Genomic DNA, 25,449 nt, shown 5'->3' on the forward strand with positions numbered 1-25,449 from the left:
TATTTTATATTACTTTATATTTTTGCCTAAAATGCATGTTCAGTGATGGCCTGGATATTTTTTCCACATGATGTTCTTCTGTAAGTAAGGTCTGGTAACTCCCAAGAAAAATGGTATAGGTTTCACAATAACAGAACAGACCTAATTCCTACCCTTTGCATAAATAAGAACCTAAGTTGATCAAGCAGTTTTCATTAAATAACATCTAATGAAAGAGAAACCATTGTTTATGAATATTATTAGCTATGTAAGAAAAAAACAGGTGAGGTTCCACAATATGTTTCATATGCTGGCAGTCATACAGCCCGCCAATGGACCATCACATCATGTCACGTAAAGTTTTGTTGGGAAAAAGGTATTGACGGTCATGTTGTCGGGTAAAATCGTAGTGTCACTGCATTCCTTCATATTATACCAGTAAATTTTATGCTTTTGTTCCTTCTTATTCTTTATTCTATTACTTTGTTTTTTTTGTGGCAAACTGCAAATTTTCCATGACGGCCTGGATATTTTTTCCATTGAGAGTTCTTCCACAAGCTCATTCAGATATCTGAAAGCAAAAAATTATGTTGGTTTTACAGTAACAGAACAGAGCTGAGTCTGGCACTGTATATAAATAAGAACATACGTTAATGAATAAATTTTCAGTAAATAACATGTTAAAAGGACAATTCACACTGGCCATCATGATACATCCCTTCAACACATTCCACAATGCATTTCAAATGTCAGCTTCCACACTAGCTGTCACATCATGCCACAGCATGGCACCATCAAAGTATCCCAAGAAGAAAGTTGTGACAGTGGACATCATCATCTATTGTTGATCACATGATCGAGAAGCTTATATTCATCTGATACACAGCCTTGCACTCATTTTTTTTCTCCATTCCATCATGGTTATTCGACAGTTTTGTTATTTGTTATTAATTTTGTAGTTTTGTTGTTTCTTTCGTTAAAATTTATGATACTATAATGAATGACGAAAGATTAATTGAAGCAATAAAGCAGCAGTCTGAACAGTATATCATGAGGATACTAAATTACTTGCTCTCTACTACAGTGATATGGTGGATATTTCTATGGTATTGTATTTAAAATTTTACAATGAAACGATCTGCAGTATGGCTACAACTTGAAGCGAAAAAAGTCTGTGGGTATAATCAGATAAATTATTAAGTGGTATTTATTTTTTGGTTGTCAGACATTTATAATGTTTGATAAAGAAGTGGGCCAAAACCTTCAGACACTGCAACAGGGAGAAGATAGCTTTTTGTGAAGTACACATCAAGCAATGTACTAGTGTTATTTGTTTAAATAAGTGTTTGTGGGAGGCTTATTTATTGTAAGTAGCTCTCTGGATTGTAGGTGAAACAGTTTTGCAAGCATTAGTGATCAATATTTACTTGGTTTCACTAGCAAACCCCTATAAAGAAAGGCATGTGGACTATTAAAAGCCAAATACAAGATGTAAAGAAAACCTATAAATCTTGATGGGGAAAGTGTTAAGAGAGATATGACTATTGCACAAAAATTTTCCCTGGACTGGCAGCTAAACATGACCTTAAGCAGCTCATAACGTTGTATCTCTTTTAGCGATTATGGGTGTAATTCGACACAAGAAATGAAAAAACTAGAGCCTCTGTACAACAGATTGACATTTTTTGGACCCAAACTATATTTTTGCGTTGTTTCGCACTTTTGTTTTCCTTCTTTAACATACAAGCTATCACTGCAAGCTGCAAACCATTTAAGTCCAATGGCTGTCATTCTCGTTCAAATGTGGACTCCAGCAGCCATGTGTATATACTACCATAATGTGCATGTGTACTTTGCATGTAGAAACAGTTGAGAATCATCTTGCGAAGAAAGCAATTCCTGTGGGAAAAAAAGTGAAGGCTGCCATATGAGCTAAGATCATGTAACCTCAATTGACTTGATGTGACAGACAGCGCTGTGATGGCCGATCTGAACAGTCCTATGTGAAAAACCCAGGTTTGATGAAGGAGAAAAATACAGTTGTTTACATTGTTATTAGTTAAGTAAGGGAAAAAGCATGATGAATAAGGTAAACAGGCTCCATTTATTCCCTTATAAATATCTTTGTTGTGTTTTCATTTATATATTTTTATTTTCGGGCATGTCATTAAATCGTCCAGAAACATGTGTGTCCTGGCAGAATTCAGTAAGGGAGATTATAAGATTAAAACTATACAGGACATTATCAATTCAGAGACCCGACAGACAGTCAGTGTACAAGATTCCATAACAATTAAACTAAAATGACAGTGTTTTGCTTGACAATTCACAAGTTGCAAGTACTTCTAACAAACAGTTATGTTGCAGCAAATACAGGGTTAAATGGCTCAGCTGAAGAAGTGAGAGAATATATTAACAATGCTATTACACAAAACTTTCAACAACCAGAAGTAGTACCAACATTCTTCACTGAAATTAAAATATTGTTAAAAATTCTGATAAAAACAAAAGCTCTTGTAAGTTGATGGAATTTCAAACAGAATTCTGAAAGGTTGTTCCAAGTTAATAGCTAATGTCCTTAGTGGATGTATATGCAGTGCATCAGTGGCACAGGGAATTTTTTCCAGACTGGTTAAAATATACAATTGTGAAACCACCTCATAAGAAAGGTGACATGACATACTTAAAAAATTATCATCCAATTTCCTTACTGACATTTTTCTCTGTAGTATTCGAAACATTAATGTGCTTAAGAGTAGTCACAAACTTAAGTGGAAACAGTTTACTTAGCATATCACAGTTCGGTACTCCAAAAAGGTTGCTTGACTGAGAACGCTATTTATAGTTCACTCACTGAATAGTGCAAGCCTTAAATAATAACATATCGTCAGTTAACAATTTTTGTGATCTCTCCAAGATGTTTGATTGTGTAGATCATAATACTTTCTTAGAAAAACTCAAGTTTTATGTAAATAATGACGTTTCTCACAGCTGATTTTAATCATACTTCACAAATAGAATGCATATGATTGGTTCACTTTGATGGGCAATGAATCCACAACCTTTAGTGTGGATGCACCATCACGTTCGACCTCCTGAAGGAAACTCAAAGTAGCAAGCATGGAAGACATGGAACAGACTGAGGATAGGTGGGAGTATGGGTCAGCTGAGAGGCTTGTCAAGATAGTTCATTCAGTTCTGATAAACTCTGTGTCCAGATGGCACAGTGGTTAATGCAACTGCCGAGTAAGCCAGAGATCTCGGGTTCAAATCCTGATCTGGAACACATTTTGACTCATCACCTCTGATTCCACATAAAGTACCGATACAGCTGACATCAATAGCTCCTTCACTTTCCTTTCTCCTACCTCCACCTTCAATTTACATAGTGTGTATCACAGCTGCAGATTCCTTGTCCAAAAGAACAGACACTACATGTTAACAGAATGTGCTGAATAATTATTATGAGGATAGAAAGGTAGAAAATTTTAGTGACTGAGATAAAAAAAATCACTAAGGAAGTCCCACAGGGTTCAATTTCGGGTCCACTCCTATACCTCAATACGTGAATGATGTTCCACTGAACATTTAACAAGCAAGCAAAACTGATACTTTTTGCAGATGATACTAACGTTATAATAAATCCCATTACAGACATAGCAACAGAAGAGTTAGTAAATGATAATTTCCAAATAATTATTAAGTGGTTCCCCCGAAAATGGACTCTACCTAAATTTTGAAACACTTTATCCAGTACTGTACAACAAATAGAGTCCTACCAGCAATTGATGTAGCACATGAATAGGAGTCAGAAAGAAGAGTAGAATGTTCCATACTCTTGCGTTACATATTGATGGGAACTTGAACTGGATGAAGTGTATTGCTGACATTCTCAAACTGTTGAATTTAACTACTTTTCCTCTTTGCATAATTGTTAATCTTACAAGCAAATATATCATCGTCCTGACATATTTTGGGGAATTTCCACTCAATAGTGTCCTACAGAGCAATTTTATAGGATAACTCATCCCTTAGAAAGAAAGTATTGATTGTGCAAAAGTGAAGAGTAAGAATAATATGCTGTGTTCACCCACAGATGTCATGTAAGTACCTCTTCAAGGGGCTAGGCATTTTAACTGCACCATCACAATAAATACATTCACTAACATTATTTGTCATAAATAAATCATTACAATTTGAGAAGAACATTGATGTTCATATCAACAACAATAGTGGGAAAAATGGCTTTTATTATCCATTGTTATAGCTGTCAGTGGGTCAGAGAGGAGTTCAACATAAAAATGTTTGATCATTTGGCCAATAACATAAGACATCTGATAGGTAAGGAGGCAAGTTTTAAATCTAATTTAAAATCGTTTCTCCTGGATAACTCATATTTTTCTCTTGACAAATTTCTACTTAGTTGCATGAGGAAGAATAAAATGATAATGTGTTCATCACTGTTTTACTCTATCATGTATATGTATCCTGCAAACTGACTCACTCCACATAATTTCGATAAAAGAATAATTCAGAATGACCTATGGAACCTGTAACTACTTTATTTTCACTGGCAAATACATGTCATTGTTGTGAAACATTTTTTCACTTGTCAACACTGAGCCTCACCAAGTTGATCAACAATATACATTCTATTTTGGCCAGTAATAGACTCTATCGTTGCTAGTTTCTCAATTCAGATACTTCCTGCTGTCAGTAAGAGATAAAAACATCAGACCTTAGCTTAAGTAGTTTCTGAAATAATAGCAAGTATTTGAAAAAAAAAAAAGAAAATTAGTGTATCAAAAGTAGCACTTGAAAGTTGAAGTAAGGGAAAGCTCACTATTAAAGGAAGAGACAGCTTAAAACTATACAGCTTTGTAATATTTACCTTCTTGAGGATCAACTAGATGTATTCTTGTTCTATACCTGAAGGAGTTGCTGCTTCTGCTGTATTTTTACCACAATTTCTGCCTTGGAGACTTGCTGTCCATCCAGTTCTTCTGTGTTATGGCCAGACATAATTTCAACTTGCTTCAGAACTCTTATTCTGCCTGTATTTCCATCGCTGAATGTGACTACAGCATCATTGACCCCAGTCTTTTCAAGTCCACAAATAAGTTTTTTTGCACCCTGGACCATACAACATTGTTGAAAGACTGATTCACATTTTGAGTTGTTCCTGTGAGGCATTTCTTCAGAATATTTTTAGTGCATTAGTGTTCACTAGTTTCTTCTTGGAAGCACTTCGTACCAAAGAAATTTGTTCAGGGTTGGTTGCCCTGCCTTTTAATTTCCAACAGTGCATGTTCTGAGAACTTGTTTCCCTTATTTCTTCTCTTCATAAATATTCACCTTGGTGGAGTCAAAATCCTCACACTCTTTAAATATTACTCAATTGAAGAATATCTTGGAAGTAATTTGGAAGTAATGTATAAACGATGAAATAATGTAAGTATCGTTAACTTCAATTGTAAAACTGTGGGATTAATTCTTGGATGTAAACTATATAATGATTATTTCTGAAATCTTCTGACTGGTAGAAAGTTTATATATCTATGTCTATATGTAAAATAATGATGTATTTAATATGTTAAAATTATTAGTGTATATTGCATAATGTACTGGTATAATGTAAAAATTAGTAACAACTATACTTTTATGAATATGTAAAACGTATTTTGGTAAACATGCTGAAAAGCTAATAAATAAACTTATAAACATATTAAATAGAAAAATATAACTCAATCACCAGCAAGTCCAAATATATAAAATGAGAGGTATGACGGTATAACACGCCTTACAAAAAGTGGACGATACCATGCGTTATAGCACATACAGGAAATGATATCACAGCAACTGAAGTAGGATCTTTACTATAAGCTAACATAAACCAGCTCCTTCAAGAACAAACAATTCTCGTAATGTTTTGTTGCAACTGAGTACGTTTTCATGGAACCCGTAGAGAATTCTTGGACAATAAATTATTTCAACATAAATTACAGATACATAAAGTCATCCAAAATAAACGAAACATCCATCAAGTTCAAGAGAAAACTCCAAACAACAATTTTCGATAAAACATAAAAATTAACATTTTATACCTACACCACCATTTATGCTCCCCTTAAGAGGACTGACTTGTATACACTTAGTGTTTATACACATCGAAGTGACTTGACGTTACACGACGTGACGGTTCGTTGATGCTCCCATGGTCGCAACCTCTAGATTTTGTTTTTGTAATAGTTCATCTCTGGCTTATGTTACATCTTTGATGTAGCTGTGTACGCGATAGTTTTGTGTGTGTGATGTTTATTGAGACAGTATTGGACAACTAAGTTATTAGATAGATGAAATTAGTTGTTCAGGAGTGCTTGGCACCGGAAATATTAGACTTAGAATGATAATGCAGCCGCCGAAGAAGGTATTGCGAGCAATTACGTTTCTCGAAGTGCCTGTATCTATTAATAAAATATTGGTCCCTTCAAACTACTGTTATTGTTATGTATTATAACTCCTTTAGTTTACTGATGGACATGTGGATACAGCAATTAAAATATTTTACGTACGTCAGATGACTAACAATACTCATTTGCGGTAGGATAAAAAAAGTTTACTTACATTATGTTTATTGTAAACCAAATATGTCATATCTGCATTTGGGTGTTTCGCTGTGCACTGTAAGCATTGCTTCAGCTATAGTAGAGTTTGCTCCCTGCCTTTTCCTCATTCTCATCACGCTAAATGCATGTTTACACTCGATGTTGACCGTTAGTTAAGTTTCTTGGAATTCAGTACCAATTAATCGCCATTGGTGAAGTGAAATTGAGTACTGCAGCTTTAAGGTTGTTCACGAGACATAGTTTAAAATATATAGTCCTGTAGCATTCAGTTGTTGATAAACTGTTATCTGTAGTACGATTACAAATTTGATTCCCTATTTTATGAGTATATTTTTGTGTCTACAGAAAAGAAGGAGCTCCAATGTTGTCACACCTTGTTGGTATTATGACAAAAAGGAGTTGCATAATACCCCATCAATACAAGATGGTATTGACTATGATACAGAATGTCGCTACAGAAAGGAAGGTGCCCGTTTCATCATTGACACTGGAACAAAGATGGACCTTGGATATAATACAATGGCAACTGGAGTTGTTTACTTCCATCGATTCTATATGTTTCATTCCTTCCGGAATTTCCCACGATATGTGAGTGTATCTTGAAATTGCCCATTCTTTTGTATTATTTTAGTGTACAGGCTACTATGATTATGCAATAATATTTAACAATAGTGTAATAAATGCAATCCACAGAATACTAACATTTTAGATCATATATATATTTGCTGTTGATAAATTCTTCTCAGGTTATCAACCGAATGGTGGCGTTGTCTTGTCACAGCGTTTCAGTGAGTTTCGCACTCATCATCTTCTGGCGAAGTCAGAAGATGATGGGTACGAAACTCATTGAAACGTTGCGACAAGACGACGCTACCACTCGGCTGATAACCCTAGAAGAATTCATCAGTGGAATACGCTGAGAGTGAAATGTCATATATTTTTTTCCGTGTTTTTTAGTAAAAGTGTTTGCCTTTGTAACTAACAGACTAATAGGTGGTAGGAAAATTTATTGCTGTAGGTCAACAGAAAGTGTTACTTTCTGCGGAGCTGCCAAAATAGCTTCTTGTGTTATTTTCCAAAGACTTATAATTTTTAAATGGAACAATAGTTGTTTCTAATGTGCACTTGAATCCTTTAAACCAGCTGTGTACCTATCAATTTAAATCACATGCCTATAGTGTTTATTTTGGGAGCTACAACCCTCCAAAGTTTCAGGAGCAGATATCATACTCTGTTTAATGCAATGTGCCTTCTGAAGGTTGCGGACAAGATGTAATGTGATGGTGTCATGGAGTGACAAACTTCCTCAATGCGCTGTTAGCCTGCTGCCTGTCGCCATGTACGGCTGTATACGCATTAGGTCGAACCACACAAACAAATTGGGGTGAGTGTACCACAGTTACTGCCTTCGAATGAAGATGGCATGCACATACTGTGAGTATGTTGATATGTTGCTGATACTCGGCGAATGCCGACAGTCACTGAAGCAGCCAAGGCATATGCTGTGAGAAATCTCAGGAGAAGAACTGTGGCTGCCGTTAAATTCTTATATGCTGAACAACTGCTTCAGGAAACAGACAGCTTAGGAAGGTGCAGCAGTAACAGATGAAGACCTACAAGAACTGAGGAGACAGAGGTGTTTGTTTTAGCTGCAATACACCTTGATTTCCATGTCAGTTTACGAGGCATTGCTGCATTTGCTGGTTTTAGCCTTACATCTGGTGGTGTATAGAACATGGTCACAGGTACCGCCTGTCACTGTCCCAGGTAACAATTTCAGTTGGAGAGCTACTTTCTGTGAATGTGCCATGTGTAATTTCACTCTGGGTGCTTACAAGATGTTATGTTCTTTGATGAGCGCATGTTCACAAATTATGGAGCAGTGAATTGTCTTAGTAAGCACTACCAGGTCACAGATACTCCTTGGTGGGCACGACCTGTTGAACATCAGTGATCACCGTTCAGAGATATGGGAACTTACAGTTCGCACTGAGGCATTCAGTCGTTTTTCCCTTGAACGATCTGCAAGTGGAGCAGAGAGGGGGGAAATACCGGGTGATCAAAAAGTCAGTATACATTTGAAAACTTAATAAAACACAGAATAATGTAGACAGAGGGGTAAAAATTGACACACATGCTTGGAATGACATGGGGTTTTTTTAGAGGGGAAAAAAAAAGTATTGCTAGACACGTGAAAGATCTCCTGCGCATGTCGTTTGGTGGTGATCGTGTGCTGAGCCATCACTTTCGTCATGCTTGGCCTCCCAGGTCTCCAGACCTCAGTCGTGCAATTATTGGCTTTGGTGTTACCTGAAGTCGCAAGTGTATCGTGATCTACAGACATCTCTAGGGATGCTGAAAGACAACGTCGAACGCCAATGTCTCACCGTAACTCCGGACATGCTTTACAGTACTGTTCACAACATTGTTCCTTGACTACAGCTATAGTTGAGGAATGATGGTGGACATATTGAGTATTTCCTGTAAAGAACGTCATCTTTGCTTTGTGTGTCTTTGTTATGCTAATTATTGCTATTCTGATCAGATGAAACGTCATCTGTTGGACATTTTTTGAATGTCTGTATTTTTTTGGTTCTAATAAAACCCCGTGTCATTCCAAGCATGTGTGTCAATTTGTACCTCTCTATCTACGTTATTCCGTGATTTATTCAGTTTTCAAATTTATACTGATTTTTGATCACCTGGTATGACTGGCATGTATAGTGCCGTCCGCCACACAACTCTTGGTGACTTGCGTAGTGTATATGTATTATGTTGGTGGTCTATTAATGTATGGTGTGGAATCCTTGGGGATGAAATCATCGGTCCACACTACTTCACAGGCACGTTGTCAGGTGAGATGTACTAGACTTCTATAGTAGACAGTTTAGGTGCTCCCTGTGAACATGTGTGCCTAGACATGAAAATCTGAATGTGGATACAGTACAATGGCCGCACAGTCCATTCTGTGCGTGTTTTGGAAGAAATGAACAACAGATTCCCTGGAATATGGTTGGTGTTCGGTGGTCCTCATGAATGGCATGCACTGTCATCCGATTTAACACCAGTAGATTTATTTTTGTGAGGATATCTAATGAATTGTTTGTCACTGAGCCCACAGCCCCAGATGATCTAAAACGGCGTGTCATGACACCAGCAGTGTTACATCTTGTCCACAGATCCTTTAGAAGGCGCATTGTGTTTTGCATTCAGGAACATTGATACATATTTGGACAACTGATTTTAATCAACATTCCACTGAAAATGAAATGTTGTGTGGCTAGGGCTTCCTGTCAGGTAGGCCGGTCACCTGGTGCAAGTCTTTTGAGTTTACACCACGTGTGCCGATGGTGATGATGTGGTGGTGGTGGTGATGATGAGGCAGACAACATTCTACTGCCAGAACATCAATCACCAAACAGTCATGTATTAGGTACAGTGTTTGGTATCTGCCCCTGTAAAATTGAAGGGTTGTAGCTCCCAAACTAAATGTTATAGGAATGTGGTTTAAATTGATTTATGTGCAACTGGTTTAAATGATTCCAGTACACAATAGAAACAACTATTGTTCCATTTAAAAATTGCATCTCTGCTGTAACTCTCCAGAAAATAAAACAATGAATTATGTTCATAGCTCTTCAGAAAATGTTTCTTATGTTGATCTGCTCATATAAATTTTCCATCACCTATTAGTTTGTAAGTTACAGAGGCAGACACTTTTACTGAAACACTGTGTGACAAGCAACTAGCTGTGTTGTTACTCTCTCTTGATTTCGATAGTATCGTTGTAAGTCTCACTGATAAGTTGTCAGCATTCCATGATAAGACAAGCAACTAGCACAGGAGTGTCTCCACAACATTAAAGATATGTAATTGTATGGTTAAATTTGTAAACTATGTAGTATATTTTAGATTTTAAATGAGAAGTCACACAGTGGTAGCAAAACTGTCAAAGGAATAAGAAGTAACGGAAAAATTTGACACAATTTCAAATTCATTTTGAAAACATGTGAAGAAATAATTTGTAAAACGGAGATTCTTTGAGGAAGCTGGTGCAGTTTAAGAAAGAATTATTCTCGAGTCTTGGAAGCTAAAGACTGCAAAGTTGTGTGTTGCATGTGTAGGCACACATAGCATGTTTGGTGAAAATAGGTACAATATATATGACACATATGAATGTATGCATTTCAGTCAGAAACAACCATCACCAAATATGTCTAAAATCATGAAGAATCTGTGGAAAGTACTCTTCAGTATTAACTCTCAGTAGCAAAAAGGCATGTTTGAAACACACCTTTTCACCACTGTTCACTACTAAGAGTTCATTGAATGTTGAAGATGAGTTAAATACACTTGTGTCCAAAATTAAAGCAACAAACTGCTATTTTCCTGTCCTGTGTCTAATTCACGATATAATCACACAAACCGTTGACAGATGTCTGTAAGATCTTGTTCTGCACAGAAGATAGCATTCAAGTCAACAGACAACCATGCCAATTACAACATTAGGGCACCTATCAAACAGGGTAGTGTTTGCCAAGTAGTCCCACATACACAATCGCTGTGTGTGCAGTAAGAGGTGGGTCAGTATGGCACAGAGAAGACGCATACCAGACTATCTGTATTGGAGAGCCATAAGAAGAGTCTAAGCATGATGTTTGCAAACCAATGTTGTTTCTTAGATGTGGCAAAGTGCACAGAAGGCTTCGGCAGAGTGACCTTTATTATTGGAGACCTGCTGTATATGAACCTATGACACTTCTTCACATAAGAGAACGTCTAGAGTGGAGTTGCTAACGTACCACCTGGGTGACCAAACAGTGGGCCAGTGTTCTTTTCACAGATGAGTCCCGATTTTGTCTGGAGAGTGCTTCTTGACAACTTGCCTCTGGAGGGTATGTGGAACATGATTTCGGAACCCAAACATTGTGGAAATTAGACCGATATTGAGGAAGATCCCTGATGGTGTGGGAAGGGACCACTTGAACATGTCTTCATGAAATTGTGTGGGTGAATTGGCAAGGTGTAACCGATGCCATGTATTGTGATGAGATCTTTGACCACGTGTATGGTTGTTGGGAGGTGCTGTGGGCCCAGACTTCGTATTGATGGACGATACTGCTCGACCTCGTAGAGCACAGGTGGTTGACATCTTTCTTGGGAAAGGAAGATATTGCATGCATGGCGTGACCTGCGTGCTCTCCAGATTTGAATCCTGTAGAGCATGTCTGGAATGCACTAGGGAGACAGGTTGCATCACATCAAGATTCACCAACCACTCTCAAAGACTTGTGAGCAGCTCTGCAGGAAGAATGGTCATTATTGCCTCAACACAAGATTGTTGACATCATTCACAGCATGCCCTGTTGTCATTAGGCTCGTATTGCTGCCAGAGGTGGTCACACCCCACACTGGGCACATTAAACAGTTGTCAGAATGTGAGCGCAGATATGTGTTGAAAAAACAAAAAATGTTTTTATCTATCGTTATGCGGTTGGTTGTTTACGTTCTGTATTCTTTACATTGTTTCTACTTTCCCTTTGCCTGTTTATACTGTTTTGTGGCAAATTAAAACACAACCTTGGAAAATTTCTGTTTATTGCTTTAATTTTGGACACCATTTTATGACTGAAATATGAAACACACATTTGTGCTCAGTGACAGTAGGCCAAGAAAATAATTCAGATTACATAAAGGGATCTATAGTTTTTCTTAGGGACAAATAAGATTCCAACTGTGGATTTGCATGAATTTAGCTCTGACTCACTTTTATCAGTCTCATCAGATGCTGCAGTAGTTTGTGTAAACAAGTACAGCAGGTAACACAAAAATATTAATAAATAAAATAAACTCATTAAGTTACTATATTATTGGACATTTAGGGAAGGGAAGTAGCAAATAGTGAACTGTGATTTCAATGTAATAGGTATCACAAAGTCCAGTGCCCCTCTCAAGTAAGTGCTGAAAGGCAGTGAGAAGACGAATAGTTTATTAAATGGAATTTTTACAGTACGGAAAATTACTGTTCAAATCTTATCACGTAGCTGTAAAAGAGCTCACTGCATGCAACTATTTGAAGTTACCCTATGCATAAATAAATGTGTGTTGACGATGAACTGAAATTGGGTATCTGCAAATGAGTAGTGATAACCTTAGTTAAAACACAACTGTGTGTACCTCATTATATGAGTAGAAAAAGGGAGAACAATTAATACTTGGGCTTGTGAGCCACTTTGATGTCATTCTTTACATTTATAATTTTTCCGTGAATAGAACATTTCGCAATGATGTGGAATGTCAGTTCAACACAAGTTTCGTTGCGCAATATATGTTACTACTTCATATCCAAAAATTCATCTGTTGATTAGAAGGAGTTGTCATTCAGAAATTTTTTAATTTGTTTTGGAAATGTTGGTTAGTATCTGCCAGACTTTTAATACTACTTGGGAAATGAGCAAAGATTTGTGTGGCAGTGTAATCACCCCTTTCTGTGCCAAAGTCAGATTTAACTCAAAATAGTGAAGGGCATCCTCTCTTTTAGTAGTGTAGCTATGCACTTCGCTATTATTTTTGAATTGTAATGGGTTATTAATAACGAATTTCATAAGTGAATATATGTATTGTGAAGGTCCTGTGAATATCCAGAGTTCCTTAAATAAACGTCTGCAGGGCGATCTTGGGTGGGCTCCAGATATTGTTCTGATTACATGCTTCGCGGAATGAATACTTTTTGTCTTGATGATGAATTATCCCAAACTGTGTCATATGAAAGAAGTGATTGAAAATGGGCACAGTAGACTAATTTACTGATATTTTTGCCACCAACATTTGCAATAACCCTAATAGCATAAGTAGTTGAACTAGTTTCATCAGATCATCAATGTGTTTGTTCCAATTCAATTTCTCATCAATGTGCATGTGCGCGCACCCACCTACACCTAGAAATTTTGAATATTTTGCCTTGACAACAGAATTCTGTTCAAAGTCTCTATTTATCAATGATGTTATGCCATTGACTATACAGAATTGTACGTACTGTGTTTTCTCAAAATTTAGTGGGAGTCCATTTGCAAAGAACCACTTAATAATTATCTGAAAGACATTCCTTACAATTTTCTCAGCTGATTCTTGTATGTTGGGTGTAATTACAATGCTTGTATCAACAGAAAAAACTAGCTTAGCATCCTCTTGAATATGGAGTGGCAAGTTGTGAATGTATATTAAGAACAATATGGGACCCAAGAGTTAACCCCATGGACACAATTCTTGATATGTACCCAGTTAGAGGACTCTGCTGATTTATGCAGACTATTTTTACTGTTAATTTCAACCTTCTGCATTCTTCCAGTTTAGTATGAATTAAAACATCTGTGCACTGTCCCACTCATAGCCCAATACTTTAGCTTATCTAGAAGAATTTCATAATTCACAGTCAAGTCTTTGAGAGATCACAAAATATCCCAATGGGTGATGTTCAGTTATTCAGAGCATTTAATATTTGATCAGTGAAAGCAGATATAGCATATTCTGTTGAAATGCATTTCTGAAGATCAAATTTAAATTTTGTTATTACTTCATATTTACAAAAATGTCATCTACATCATACTCCGTAAGCCACTTAATGGTGTGTGGCCGAGAGTACTTTCAGTACCACTATCTGATGCCTCCAACCCCATTCCAGTTGCAAATAGTGCGTGGGAAGAATGATTGTTGGTAAGCCTCTGTATTGGCTCTAATTTCTCGAATTTTCTCCTTGTGATCAGTACACGTGATGTATGTGGAGGGAAGTAATATGTTGTCTGACTCCTGAAGAGTGCTGTCCCAAAATCTCAATAGTAAATCTCTCCGTGATGCAAGTCGTCTCTCTTGTGACGTCTGCCAGTGGAGTTTGTTTAGTATCTCCATAACACATTTTTGCCAGCTAAACGATCCCGTGACAAAATGTGCTGCTCTTGTTGTGTCTTCTCTATCTCCTGTATCAGTCCTACCTGATAGGGATTCCAGATAGATGAACAATACTCGAGAATCGGGCGAACAAGTGCCGTATAAGTCACTTCTTTTGTGGATGAGCTACATTTCCTTAAGACTCTTCCGATGAATCTGAGTCTTGTGTCTGCCTTTCTCACTATCTGTTTTATATACAACTTTTGAATACAGCACTCTTTCAAAAATTTAGGAAAAAGCTGTCGCATATTTCAGTCTGTCTCGAAAAATGCCCTGTTTCAGTGAACTACTACATATATTGCTGAGAATCCTACTTACCTGTTGGGAACAAGTTTTTAGCACTCTGTGGGACATGCCGTCAATTCCATGTATGCATTAACTTTTGAGTGAATTTATTATTTTCCTAATTTCAGTAGGAGAAGTTGGTTGAATTTGTTTTAGTAAATTACATAGGTATTGCCTCTTCCATATACTGCCTTGAGTTTTATAATGAATAGCTGGATCCTATTTTCTCTACAACACTTAAAAATGATTATTAAAAAGTATCTACTTCTCACTTTTTGTTAACAAGCTTTTCATTGAGTATATCTAAATCCAAAGATGATGTGACTTACCAAACAAGTCACGTTTGTGTGTGTGTGTGTGTGTGTGTGTGTGTGTGTGTGTGTGTGTGTGTGTGTGTGTGTCGACCTGCCAGCGCTTTTGTTTGGTAAGTCACGTCATCTTTGTTTTTAGATATATTTTTCCCACGTGGAATGTTTCCGTCTATTATATTATTTTCATTGAGTATGGTAGAAATAGTCTTCCTGTACTCTTGGTTGCCCTGTTTCCCTTTTAACAATATTCCACATCGTTTTAATTTTACTATCTAAGTTGCTAATTTCAGGCATAACGCACATACTTCTGGATTTTTAATATCTTTTCTTAATACAATGCAGTAGTTTGTATAATGTTCCACTGTTTCTAGATCATTGCTCCTCCTAGCTGTAAGATACATTTCCCTTTGCTGTTTACATTTATCCCTTAGTAAGTCATGGCTTTTCAGGTGGTTTCTTACAATTATATTGCATTGTTTTCATAGGGAAACTGTTTTCAACTATACTCACAAAGCTATCATGAAATAGGTTAAATTTTAAATTAGCATCAAGTTTCCAGTCTAACTGTTGCAGGCTTTTCTTAAAATTTGCAGTTTTTAAATTGTTAATTTAACGTACTATTTAGGAGGACTGTTTTGGATTAAAGTATGGAGCTATGTCATATACTATAAATAGCTGTGCATCATGATTAGATCAGACCATTATTAACAGGAAAAGTTTTTCTTTGATTAAATTGTATCATGGTGTATCAATGCATTATCTATCAGTGTGCTGCTTTCCTGTACCTCCCAAGTAGGAAAATCAATAACTGACATCAAACTGGAAGAACCAAATAATACTTAAAGGTCAAGCTTTCTATCAAACTCTACCAGAAAATCGACATTGAAATCCCCACAAACAGTAATTTGCTTCCCTCTGTGTGACAGATAGCACAACAAAACTCCAAGTTTATCAAAAACAGCTAAAAATTTCTCAGTGGGGCCTATACGTAGCCACAATCATTAAAAAAACATTATTTTAAGCTCACATGCACATGCTTATATATGTTGCTCTAAACATAAAAAATTTAGTGTCTAAATATTTCACACTATGATAAATTTTAACATTATGGCAATCCTCGTCTTTCCATAGTGTGTCTACTTACATATGCTGAAAGCTTACATCCATCTACATTATCGTTTCCATATCTGTGACTACATTATGATCAGACAGCATAGTATATATGTTCCACCCTCAGTTTCTAAATCTGCTACACAAACAAGAAGCTCATCTACTATGTTTTTTAATCTCTTGATATTCTGATGCAATATATTAACATTATTTTTCTCGGTGTTTTTATGAGAATCTTGTGACATACTAATATTATTTTTCGCTGTAATTTTATGAGAATCTCGTAACATACTAATATTATTTTTCGCTGTAATTTTATGAGAATCTCGTGATATTTTAATGTTTCTAGTACTTGCCAGAGTGAGCATATCATTAAGCTTCATTTCATTCAGTTTTGATTATTGGACACTGAACTTAGCCTAAAAAAGTACTCCCATGAGTGCACTGCACTGCCTAGATATATAAAGAGGTTGGAGAGGGTAACAACTGTTAGATTTAAAAACATTTCTTGTTGAGAAGTGTTTCTACAGTGTAACTGAGTATGTTAGCTTGCACAGATACTAGGCCCCTGCTTACCATTAAGTACTTGGTAATCTGTTATGAGGTGCACCATTTATGCTGTGTCAGCAATGGCAGACCACCTCTGCTGGGATCTTGCCCAGTATGGCAGTGCAGGTCTCCATCATCCCCTACGCTCCTCAGAGCATGTGACCTCATAATCATCTGTCTTTACACAAAAATGATGTATTTCACTACACCTGGAACAGAGAAAAGAGGAAACCAACAGCAGAAACAGTCTCATTGATGGATGTAGTGTTAACAGGTGTTCATATGTTTGAATTTCTCTATGAAATTTTCACTCTGCAGTGGAGTGTGCACTGCAGCTTTCTTATTGATTAAAAGTGTGTGCTCGACAGACTCTTGAACTCGGAACCTTTGCCCTTCGTGGACAAGCACTCTACCAACTGAACTACTCAAGCATAACTCATTACCCATAGGAAGATGGGAAACAAAGTATTGCTGGAAGTAAAGCTGTGAGGACAGGTCATAAGCCCTGCTTGGGTAGCTCAGTCAATAGGGCATCTGTGTGCAAAAGGCAAAGGTCTCGAGTTACAAGTCTTGGTTTGACACACAGTTTTAATCTGCCAGGAAGTTTCATATCAGCACACACTCTGCTGCAGGATGAAAATTACATCCTGGAAACCTCCTCCAGGCTGGTACTATGCCATGTCTCTGCAATCTCCTTTCTTCTTGGAGTGCTAGTCTTGCAAGTTTCATAGGAGAGCTTCTGTGAAGTTTGGAAGGTAGGAAATGTACTGGCAGAAATAAAGCCGTGAGGACGTGTCGTGAGTCGTGCTTCCTGCCTGTTGTTTCCCAATCCTACATTTCTTTGTACATGTTCGTATACAGGGTGTTTAACAATTCATGTTCCACACCTCTAGAGGTTGTAGAGAGGACTTAGTAGACCAAGTTTTACGTGAGAACCCATTTTCAGAAATGACTTCCAATAATGTTACAGAATGTCAGAGTTATAGGTGCTGGTGTCTGTAAATGTACATATATACAGGGTGATTCCATGATGATACAAATTTTCTAGGATGATGGAGAAGGATAAATGTAAGGGTTGTTTCACTGGAAATGAGTGAATCAAAAGTTAAAAGCAAAAACCGTTCTAATACCAATACATGTATTGGTACTGTTGTTGCTAAGTTTGTAGGATGCACAACTTTCAGAAGTGGTGGTATGGACCAAAACAAAGAAAAATGTCCAGTAAACATGACTCTAAAATGCATACCTGAGGAGCTATGAGCACTTGTTCACCTTCGCTACTGTTTGAAACACATCTCTGTTGAACAAGTGCTTGTAGCTCTTAAGATATGCGTTTTAGAGCCCATGTGTATTAGACATTTCTTCTTGATTTGTCCATACTACCACCTCTGAAAGTCACCTACTCTACAATGTTAGCAACAACACTACCAGTACATGTGTTCCACTATCAGAGGTATCGGAATGGTTTTCACTTGTAACTTTAGACTCATTTGTTTCTGGTACAAGGACCCTTACTTCAAATTGATACATTTATCCATCTCCATCATCCTAGAAAGTTGTAACATCATTATGGAATCCTGTTGTATATATGTAAATTTTAAATTGCCACTGCCTATAACTTTGATGCTCTGCAATGTCATTGGATGATGTTTTGGGACATAGCTTCCTGCATAAAACTTGATCTATGAAGTCCCCTCTACAACCTGTAGTAGTCTGTAACATGAATTGTGAAACACACTTTATATCACCCCCAGTCTCCTAGAATTAGGCCTTTCACCTGTTCCACCTCAGAATTGCTATCATCAACTCTCTAAAGGATGTCGAACATTTCTCTTTCCTGTTGGGTTGAATAATGTTGCAGCTTTAGTTATCCTTTATCAGACATATGCTAGACATGGCCTTTCCAGTTCAGTATTCATCTTTCAATTATATTTGGGATAGGTTCTACATTTAGTTCATGACCAATACCAATGTTTCTTTTGTAATCCAATATCCTGCTACAAAGCAAAGGAACTTTATCTTTAATGATACATTTGGTTGTAATTAATCTATAATTAGAGTCCAACATTTGCTACCATACAGCATCTTTGTAAATGTTAGTTACTTTTTCTTTCTGTACATTACATATTAATGTACATTCTATGATTCCACAGAAGTTCTGAATATGACCAATTTTAGCTCTATGACGTATGACTTAGAAAATTTAAAATTGCACCCTAGTTGTTTAAACAGACTTAATAATTAAATTATTTTTCCACCTATCTTGGCTCTTATGGTTTCAAATACTTGAAATGCTAGTACTTCTGCTTTATCTGTCTGTATTCTCATTCCTTTATTTAGCTGCAATTGACTCAACTTGTGTTGTGAAATTTGAACCTTTTCTTCAGTCTTTCCTATTATAGGCTGATCATCAGCAAATAGCAGCACAATAAAATTAAAATTATCAATTCTTAATGTGTCTTTTAATGTAATCAACCATTTATGAATGATGTCATCAATATAAACAGTGAACGACAGTGGTCAACCAAGTCTGACTCCTTGATTAACGTCAGTCTTTACAGTACAGGTCCTTTTTTTATAATTAACGTATAATGTCTGAATTGTAGTGGTGAGATGTGCTATAACTTCCATTTGCTTTTGCGATCTCGGTGTTTATGTTTATATATGAATCCAATAGTTCTCTATGTATCAGACTTATTATATACTGTTATGCCAAATGCTCAAAAGAGAAATATTTACTTACTAATTTAAGTTTATGCTTTGAATGGTATATTTAACCATAGCTTCATCAATTTATTTGTTTTCAGTTTTTTTTTTCATTGGCTAATTTCAGTTTTTGTCCTTGTCCAAAAACCCTAAATTTCTACAGATGTCCCATTAGTGATGTATTGTTTTTAATTATTTCAAAGAGCTTTGTTGTTGGAAGTTCTGTTGTTGTTGTCATTTTATTTATGGTTGAGTAGAATTCGGACACTATATTGTTTCAGTCGGGCATGAGCATAAGAAAACGAAACCTTAAACCATCGGAGAGGAGTGGAGTGAAGTGGGAACAAACGTAGTCTCCCTCTCTTGGTGTCAGCCTGCGTCAGTGTTCTGTGCTCATACGAAAGCAGAACAGACATGCAGTGGTCATAGGGATTGCCAATCCCTGGTGGTGTTGTGAGGGTCCTACTTGAAACCCTTCATGGACGAGGGTTAGACTCTTCATTCATTTAAAAATAATTAAATGAGCAATGAACAACACAAAGAAAACCAGAGTACACGAAGTATTCAGTTGTGCTACAGTGCAATTGACATAAACATGGTATCTTAAACAACTGTAGTTCAAAACTCTCCACCTAAAGCTGATATGTTAAATGTCTGCACAATATGTGGTATGTCATAGCATCATTTTCAAATTAGATTAATTACTCTTAGATTATAGATACATATACTCCTATTTCTGCCACTCTCTGCTTTGAGACCATCTGAGTCGCATAAAAGGCGGCCACTGTCTTTAAGTTCTATGTGAAGTGGAACAGACAGTCACCATTTTTCTAATTTATTGCTGAAATTTCTGTGTGTTAATGGAATAGTTATTGTTTTACCAGTCTTCCTAGTAAAAGTGTTGTAAAATGGTTTGTTACATTGTAATGTCAGAATTACATTGTCTTCTGGGATTTCCCTTGCTGTGCTACAGAGTGTGTAAACTGTTTCACTTTTCATGCAAGACTAGGAGACACCTAATCAGTGTGGTACGAAGTGATTTGTCAGATAATTCCTCAAAATGCAATTGAAATGTTTTTTATGCTGTTATCAGAACTTACATAGATTTTCATTTATCAAGTCCTGTTTATACACAAAATAATGTTTGTCTTTTGGCTGTTACTAAATCCAGTACAGATAATGAAATAGTATTGATATGCATTGCGGAATATATTGAAAAATATTTATTATTAATCAAATTGTTGTAGTGAGTCCAGTACTTTAACATTTTGTTGCCTCATAATCTTCGTAATTCATATACTTTTGGATCCAAAGCTCAGCATAAATTTAAGCTTCCTGCAACGAACCTCAATACAATGTAACGAAATTTTATAACTAACATCTGCAAGAATATAACTTGAGTAGCATAATAGAGTTATCCTCTGTTCCCTTATTTTCCTTGCTCTGATAATTAGTAACAGCTCTTATTTAGCTACATTAATAGTTTTCTTTAAGATCATATCAATATAAGCACATGTGAAATGCATCTTGCATTTCATTGCCTGATTTAGATAACATGCCTTGCAGTTTCTCTGAAATGTGGCTTTGTTTTTCACTTTGGTGCCAGTGCTGAAGAAAATAAATCGTCTTGCTTTTGTTTCCTTCTAACACAAAGATCCTTCTCAGAATATTTAGGCAAAAGAGTTTATTGTATAACTTGCTATAGTGCTTGCCTTAAAAGTGAGTCCTGTCCTAGGCAACGGTCAAAACTTCCCTCATACCTCAAAACTGTTCACAATATTGGTGTCTGTATAAGAAGAAATTACTAAATTTATATCTTGAATAAAAATAAGACAGTGTAATTAATATCTATAAATTCTTGCATATATTATCATGAGTCTACCATATTATAACTTTATCAATAAGTCAAAATATTTATACACAAATACGTGTTTTAAACGGAAGTCATATCCATCTGTTCACAAATGATACCATCCCTTAGCTTCGGCTAAGAATTTAGAGACCATGGTTGTGGCTTGGCTGTCATATGACATATATATATATATATGTATTTGACTAGGTGAAAATCGTTGCGTAGCAAAAATTGACTTATAATGGTTTAAATAAGTACAAATTACATTCTCTGTGGAAATAACGTCATGTTTCTGTAGTTTGTCTTGATCTCCATAACGTACTAGCAACAATTTGCTATATTAAAAAAAAAAAAATTACCTGGGTAACCAATGCCGAACAACTTCATCGCTGTAGTAAAAAAAAAAGATATTGGGTGAAGATACTAAAATAATGGAACATTTATGTTGGCTCCGTTAGCTGCCAGTAACTGGTATCCACACATCAACTGACTGAGGTGTTGGTTTCAATATAACACTGGTATGTGCTGTTGTCTATAGCCTGAGAAGTCAATTTTGTCTGCTGTTTTGATGACACCATGCGTCAAAGCTGACACCTGATGCTACAAGGTTCAGCATTTCCAAGATATTCAGTGGAATAGATGGAACTCTACAGTTAACTCCATTCTCATTATTGGGTTTACAGTTTTCTGGGGAAGTTTCTTTAAACCTTTTGTTGGATAAAAATTGGAATGGGTAGTTCATGTTTGCAAGACACAAGGAAGATATCACGTGAACACTGTGAAGCAGTAACCAAACATGATGCCAATGGCTCAGACTGCTGCATTTCAAGAGCTCAGACTTGACTATTCGGAATTCGCGTGTGCCAGAAATAAAGATATAATAGTAATCCCTTGAGTTGGTTGAGTAAAATTAAACATTGATACCAAACAGGATGAATTCAGAATGAATGCTCAATTACCAGCAGTTTATGGACTGATTTGAAACTTCTGTAACAGATTAAAACTGTTTGCCAGATGGGCAGAGGTTCTGGGTTTGTGTCCCGGTCTGGGGCACATTTTGAACCTGCTAGGAAGTTTAGGTAGGTAATTTTCACAAAAAAAAATGTATTTGACATGTTGGTCTTAAGAAAGATAAACTGTTTTCTTGCTTACATGATGCAGATTATCTTTTGTTCTTGTCATCCTCTTAATTTCTATTATTTGTATGCTTTGGCAGTGTCAGATCTTAAGGTTTTCCCACATTTGCTTATATTTCAGTCATATGTTGTACTTCTTCTGGTGACCTGTAATAAGATTTTATGTTGGGTGTTGTATTACTATTAAAAAAAAAATTAAAAAATGCAAAATCCAGGATGTGTATTAAAAAATTGATTATACATTGAAGTATAATGTATTTTTGATCTGTGTGAGATTTTCCAAAATGTGTATTTTTTGTTTCATTCATTGTGCTACTGGTCATCAATTAGTACATATTATCACAGCTAATTATTGCTCTTGCTTTAGGTCACTGCATGTTGTTGCCTATTCCTTGCTGGTAAAGTTGAAGAAACACCAAAAAAATGTAAGGATATAATAAAAACAGCAAGAACTCTTCTGACTGACCAGAAATTTTTGACATTTGGGGATGATCCAAAGGTAAGAATGTTAGCTTCATGGCATTATTACTGGTAGTTATTGTTATACTCTAGTGGTTAACAGCACACAATGTCCAGTTAATGAAGAACTTTTTATTCATTATTGGCATTTGGAGCATTTCAGTGTTATCTTTCACTCAGACTAAAAACTAGAATAACTTTTATATTCCAAAATTTTAAACCTGGCATTTTTTTTAAAGTGTTGAATATAAACTGGAATTCATTGTAGGAAATAATGAAGACTATAGGTTATATGGTTGTCATCTTTACTACATGTTGTGTATTTGCCTTTTATGCCATTTGCAACTGCAATTACATATTTTGTAATGGAATGTTCAGTGTATAAGGATATAAATAATTTGGGACTTTTCCCTTGATATTTACAGGTCTCCATTAATATAATTTTTCTATCATTTTACCATAACCATATTAATAAGGAGCATGAAACTTCCTGGTAGATTAAAGCTGTGTGCCAGACGAGACTCAGGCACACAGTTTTAATCTGCCAGGAAGTTTCATATGAGCGCACACTCTGCTGCAGAGTGAAAATCTCATTCTGAATAAGGAACATAATGAAAAAACAGTAATTTTATCATTATTTTATCAGATTATTTCTTAAAAGGGTAACAATGGTATCTTCTTCTGTAACACTCGTACCTACCCTGTTAGAAAGCAAATGTTACTCCACTGGCAAAACTGTAAGAGGACTGGATGCTCTATTCGTATTTAAAGGGTCTATTAAAAGTTTCTCCTGGTACCAGGTTTAACTGGCCATTAAAAGAGGGAGACTTCGAACAAGATTTTTCAATGTACTGGTACTTCTTTGTTAAATGCTAACCACCGATTCCGTACTAGTCTGAAGTTACATTTTCAAAATTCACATGCAATCCACTCTGTGGTCAGCTTATGGTATCCACCGTAAGTTGTTACCAAAAAATTTAAAAACAGATTGTCTGTGAAACAAAGTGCTTGTTCTGTATTGCACAAATTGTTGATCATTCTAAATATACAGTTCTCAGTTACAATTCTTATAACACACCATGCAGATGTTAGTTATTCAAAAAGCTAAACCACACAAAACATCCAGAATTTGCACAACCGGTTCTATCATTCACCAATTAAAACTTTATGGTACTCCATTGTCTTTGTAAAGCCGTAGTACTGCAGAATTCTTTTCAGAGCTTACGTAAATGTCAGATTGTGATGGTACCCAAGTCCCGAATGTATTCAACTCCACAAATCAGTCTCTAGCCCCAAAATTACGCGCGAATCTTCCCTCTTGTGATTCACAGAGAAACATCATAACCAACCACCTTGCCATTCTAAACCACATTATCCTGCATCTTTTACTTTTGCTGAAACAATTTATTAAATGAAGGTTTCAGAAAATGCACACACAGCAAAATAATCCTCTCTTTAAAGGACTGAATTATCTATATTTCTTGTTTTTGCAGTATCATAAACTGGCAAATTACACAACAAATTTTCCTTGAGCATGTGACAACTCTTTGAAATTCTGAAGGCATCAGGGGTAAAAAACAAGGAGCAAAAGGCTATTTACAACTTTTACAGAAACCAGGTGGCAGTTATAATAGTAAAGGGACATGAAAGGGAAGCAGTGGTTGAGACAGGATTGTTACCTGTCCCTGATGTTCTTCAATCTGTACATTGCACAAGCAGGAAAGGAAACCAAAGAAGAATTAATAGTAGTTCAGGAAGAAGAAATAAAAACTTTGAGATGAAATGTGCCGATGACATTGTAATTTCATCAGACAGCAAAGGACTTGGAAAAGCAGTTGAACAGTACAGACAGCATCTTGAAAGCAGAATACAAGATGAATGTCGACAAAAGCTAAATGAGACTAATGGAATATAGTCGAATTAAATAAGGTGAAACTGAGTCAGTTAGATTAGGAAACTAGACACTTAAAGTAGTAGATGAGTTTTACTATTTGGGCTGCAAAATAACTGATGATGGCCGAAGTAGAGGGAATATAAAATGTAGACTGCCAATGGCAAGAAAAGGATTTCTGAAGAAGAGGCATTGGTTTACATCAAGTATAGATTTAAGTGCTAGAAAGTCGTCTTTGAAGATATGTGTAGCCACATATGAAAGTGAAACATGGAAGATAAACAGGTTAGACAAAAAGAGAAAAGCTTTTGAAATATGGTGCTACAGAAGAATGTCAAAGATTAGATAGGTCAGTCATGTAACTAATGAGGAAGTATTGAGTAGAATTGGAGAGACAATAAATTAGTGACCCACTAAAGGCTCGGTTGATAGGACACATTCTGAGACCTCAAGGGATCGCCAATTGAATTGGTGATCATTTATCATCATTGATAACATTGGCAAACATTTGTTATGGATTTGTAATAGAGTGCAGGCTTTCACAACAAGTGTTTTCTCAAGCTGTAAATTGTGGCCTTAGAGGCTGTGGTCAAGATCAAAA

General features: G+C 36.2%; 1 protein-coding gene and 1 long non-coding RNA gene across 2 annotated transcripts in view; one reads left to right on the forward strand and one right to left on the reverse strand.

The window, feature by feature from the left end:
• Positions 1-221: 221 nt before the first annotated feature.
• LOC126278003 (uncharacterized) lies at positions 222-6,152 on the reverse strand. The gene is made up of 2 exons (XR_007550632.1): positions 6,088-6,152; positions 222-550 (listed from the first exon to the last, which is right to left on the reverse strand). It is a non-coding gene; the product is annotated as an uncharacterized LOC126278003 (long non-coding RNA).
• Positions 6,153-6,221: 69 nt separating this feature from the next.
• Positions 6,222-25,449, forward strand: part of LOC126278004 (cyclin-K) — a 59,165-nt gene continuing 39,937 nt past the window's right edge. Inside the window, exons 1-3 of the mRNA XM_049977693.1 lie at positions 6,222-6,406; positions 6,951-7,193; positions 22,866-22,997. Of these exons, the coding sequence (XP_049833650.1) occupies positions 6,383-6,406; positions 6,951-7,193; positions 22,866-22,997 (399 nt within the window). The 5' untranslated portion in view covers positions 6,222-6,382. The remainder of the gene's footprint in view (positions 6,407-6,950; positions 7,194-22,865; positions 22,998-25,449) is intronic.

The sequence above is a fragment of the Schistocerca gregaria genome, chromosome 6 (assembly GCF_023897955.1).
Source record: "Schistocerca gregaria isolate iqSchGreg1 chromosome 6, iqSchGreg1.2, whole genome shotgun sequence".
NCBI lineage: Eukaryota > Metazoa > Arthropoda > Insecta > Orthoptera > Acrididae > Schistocerca > Schistocerca gregaria.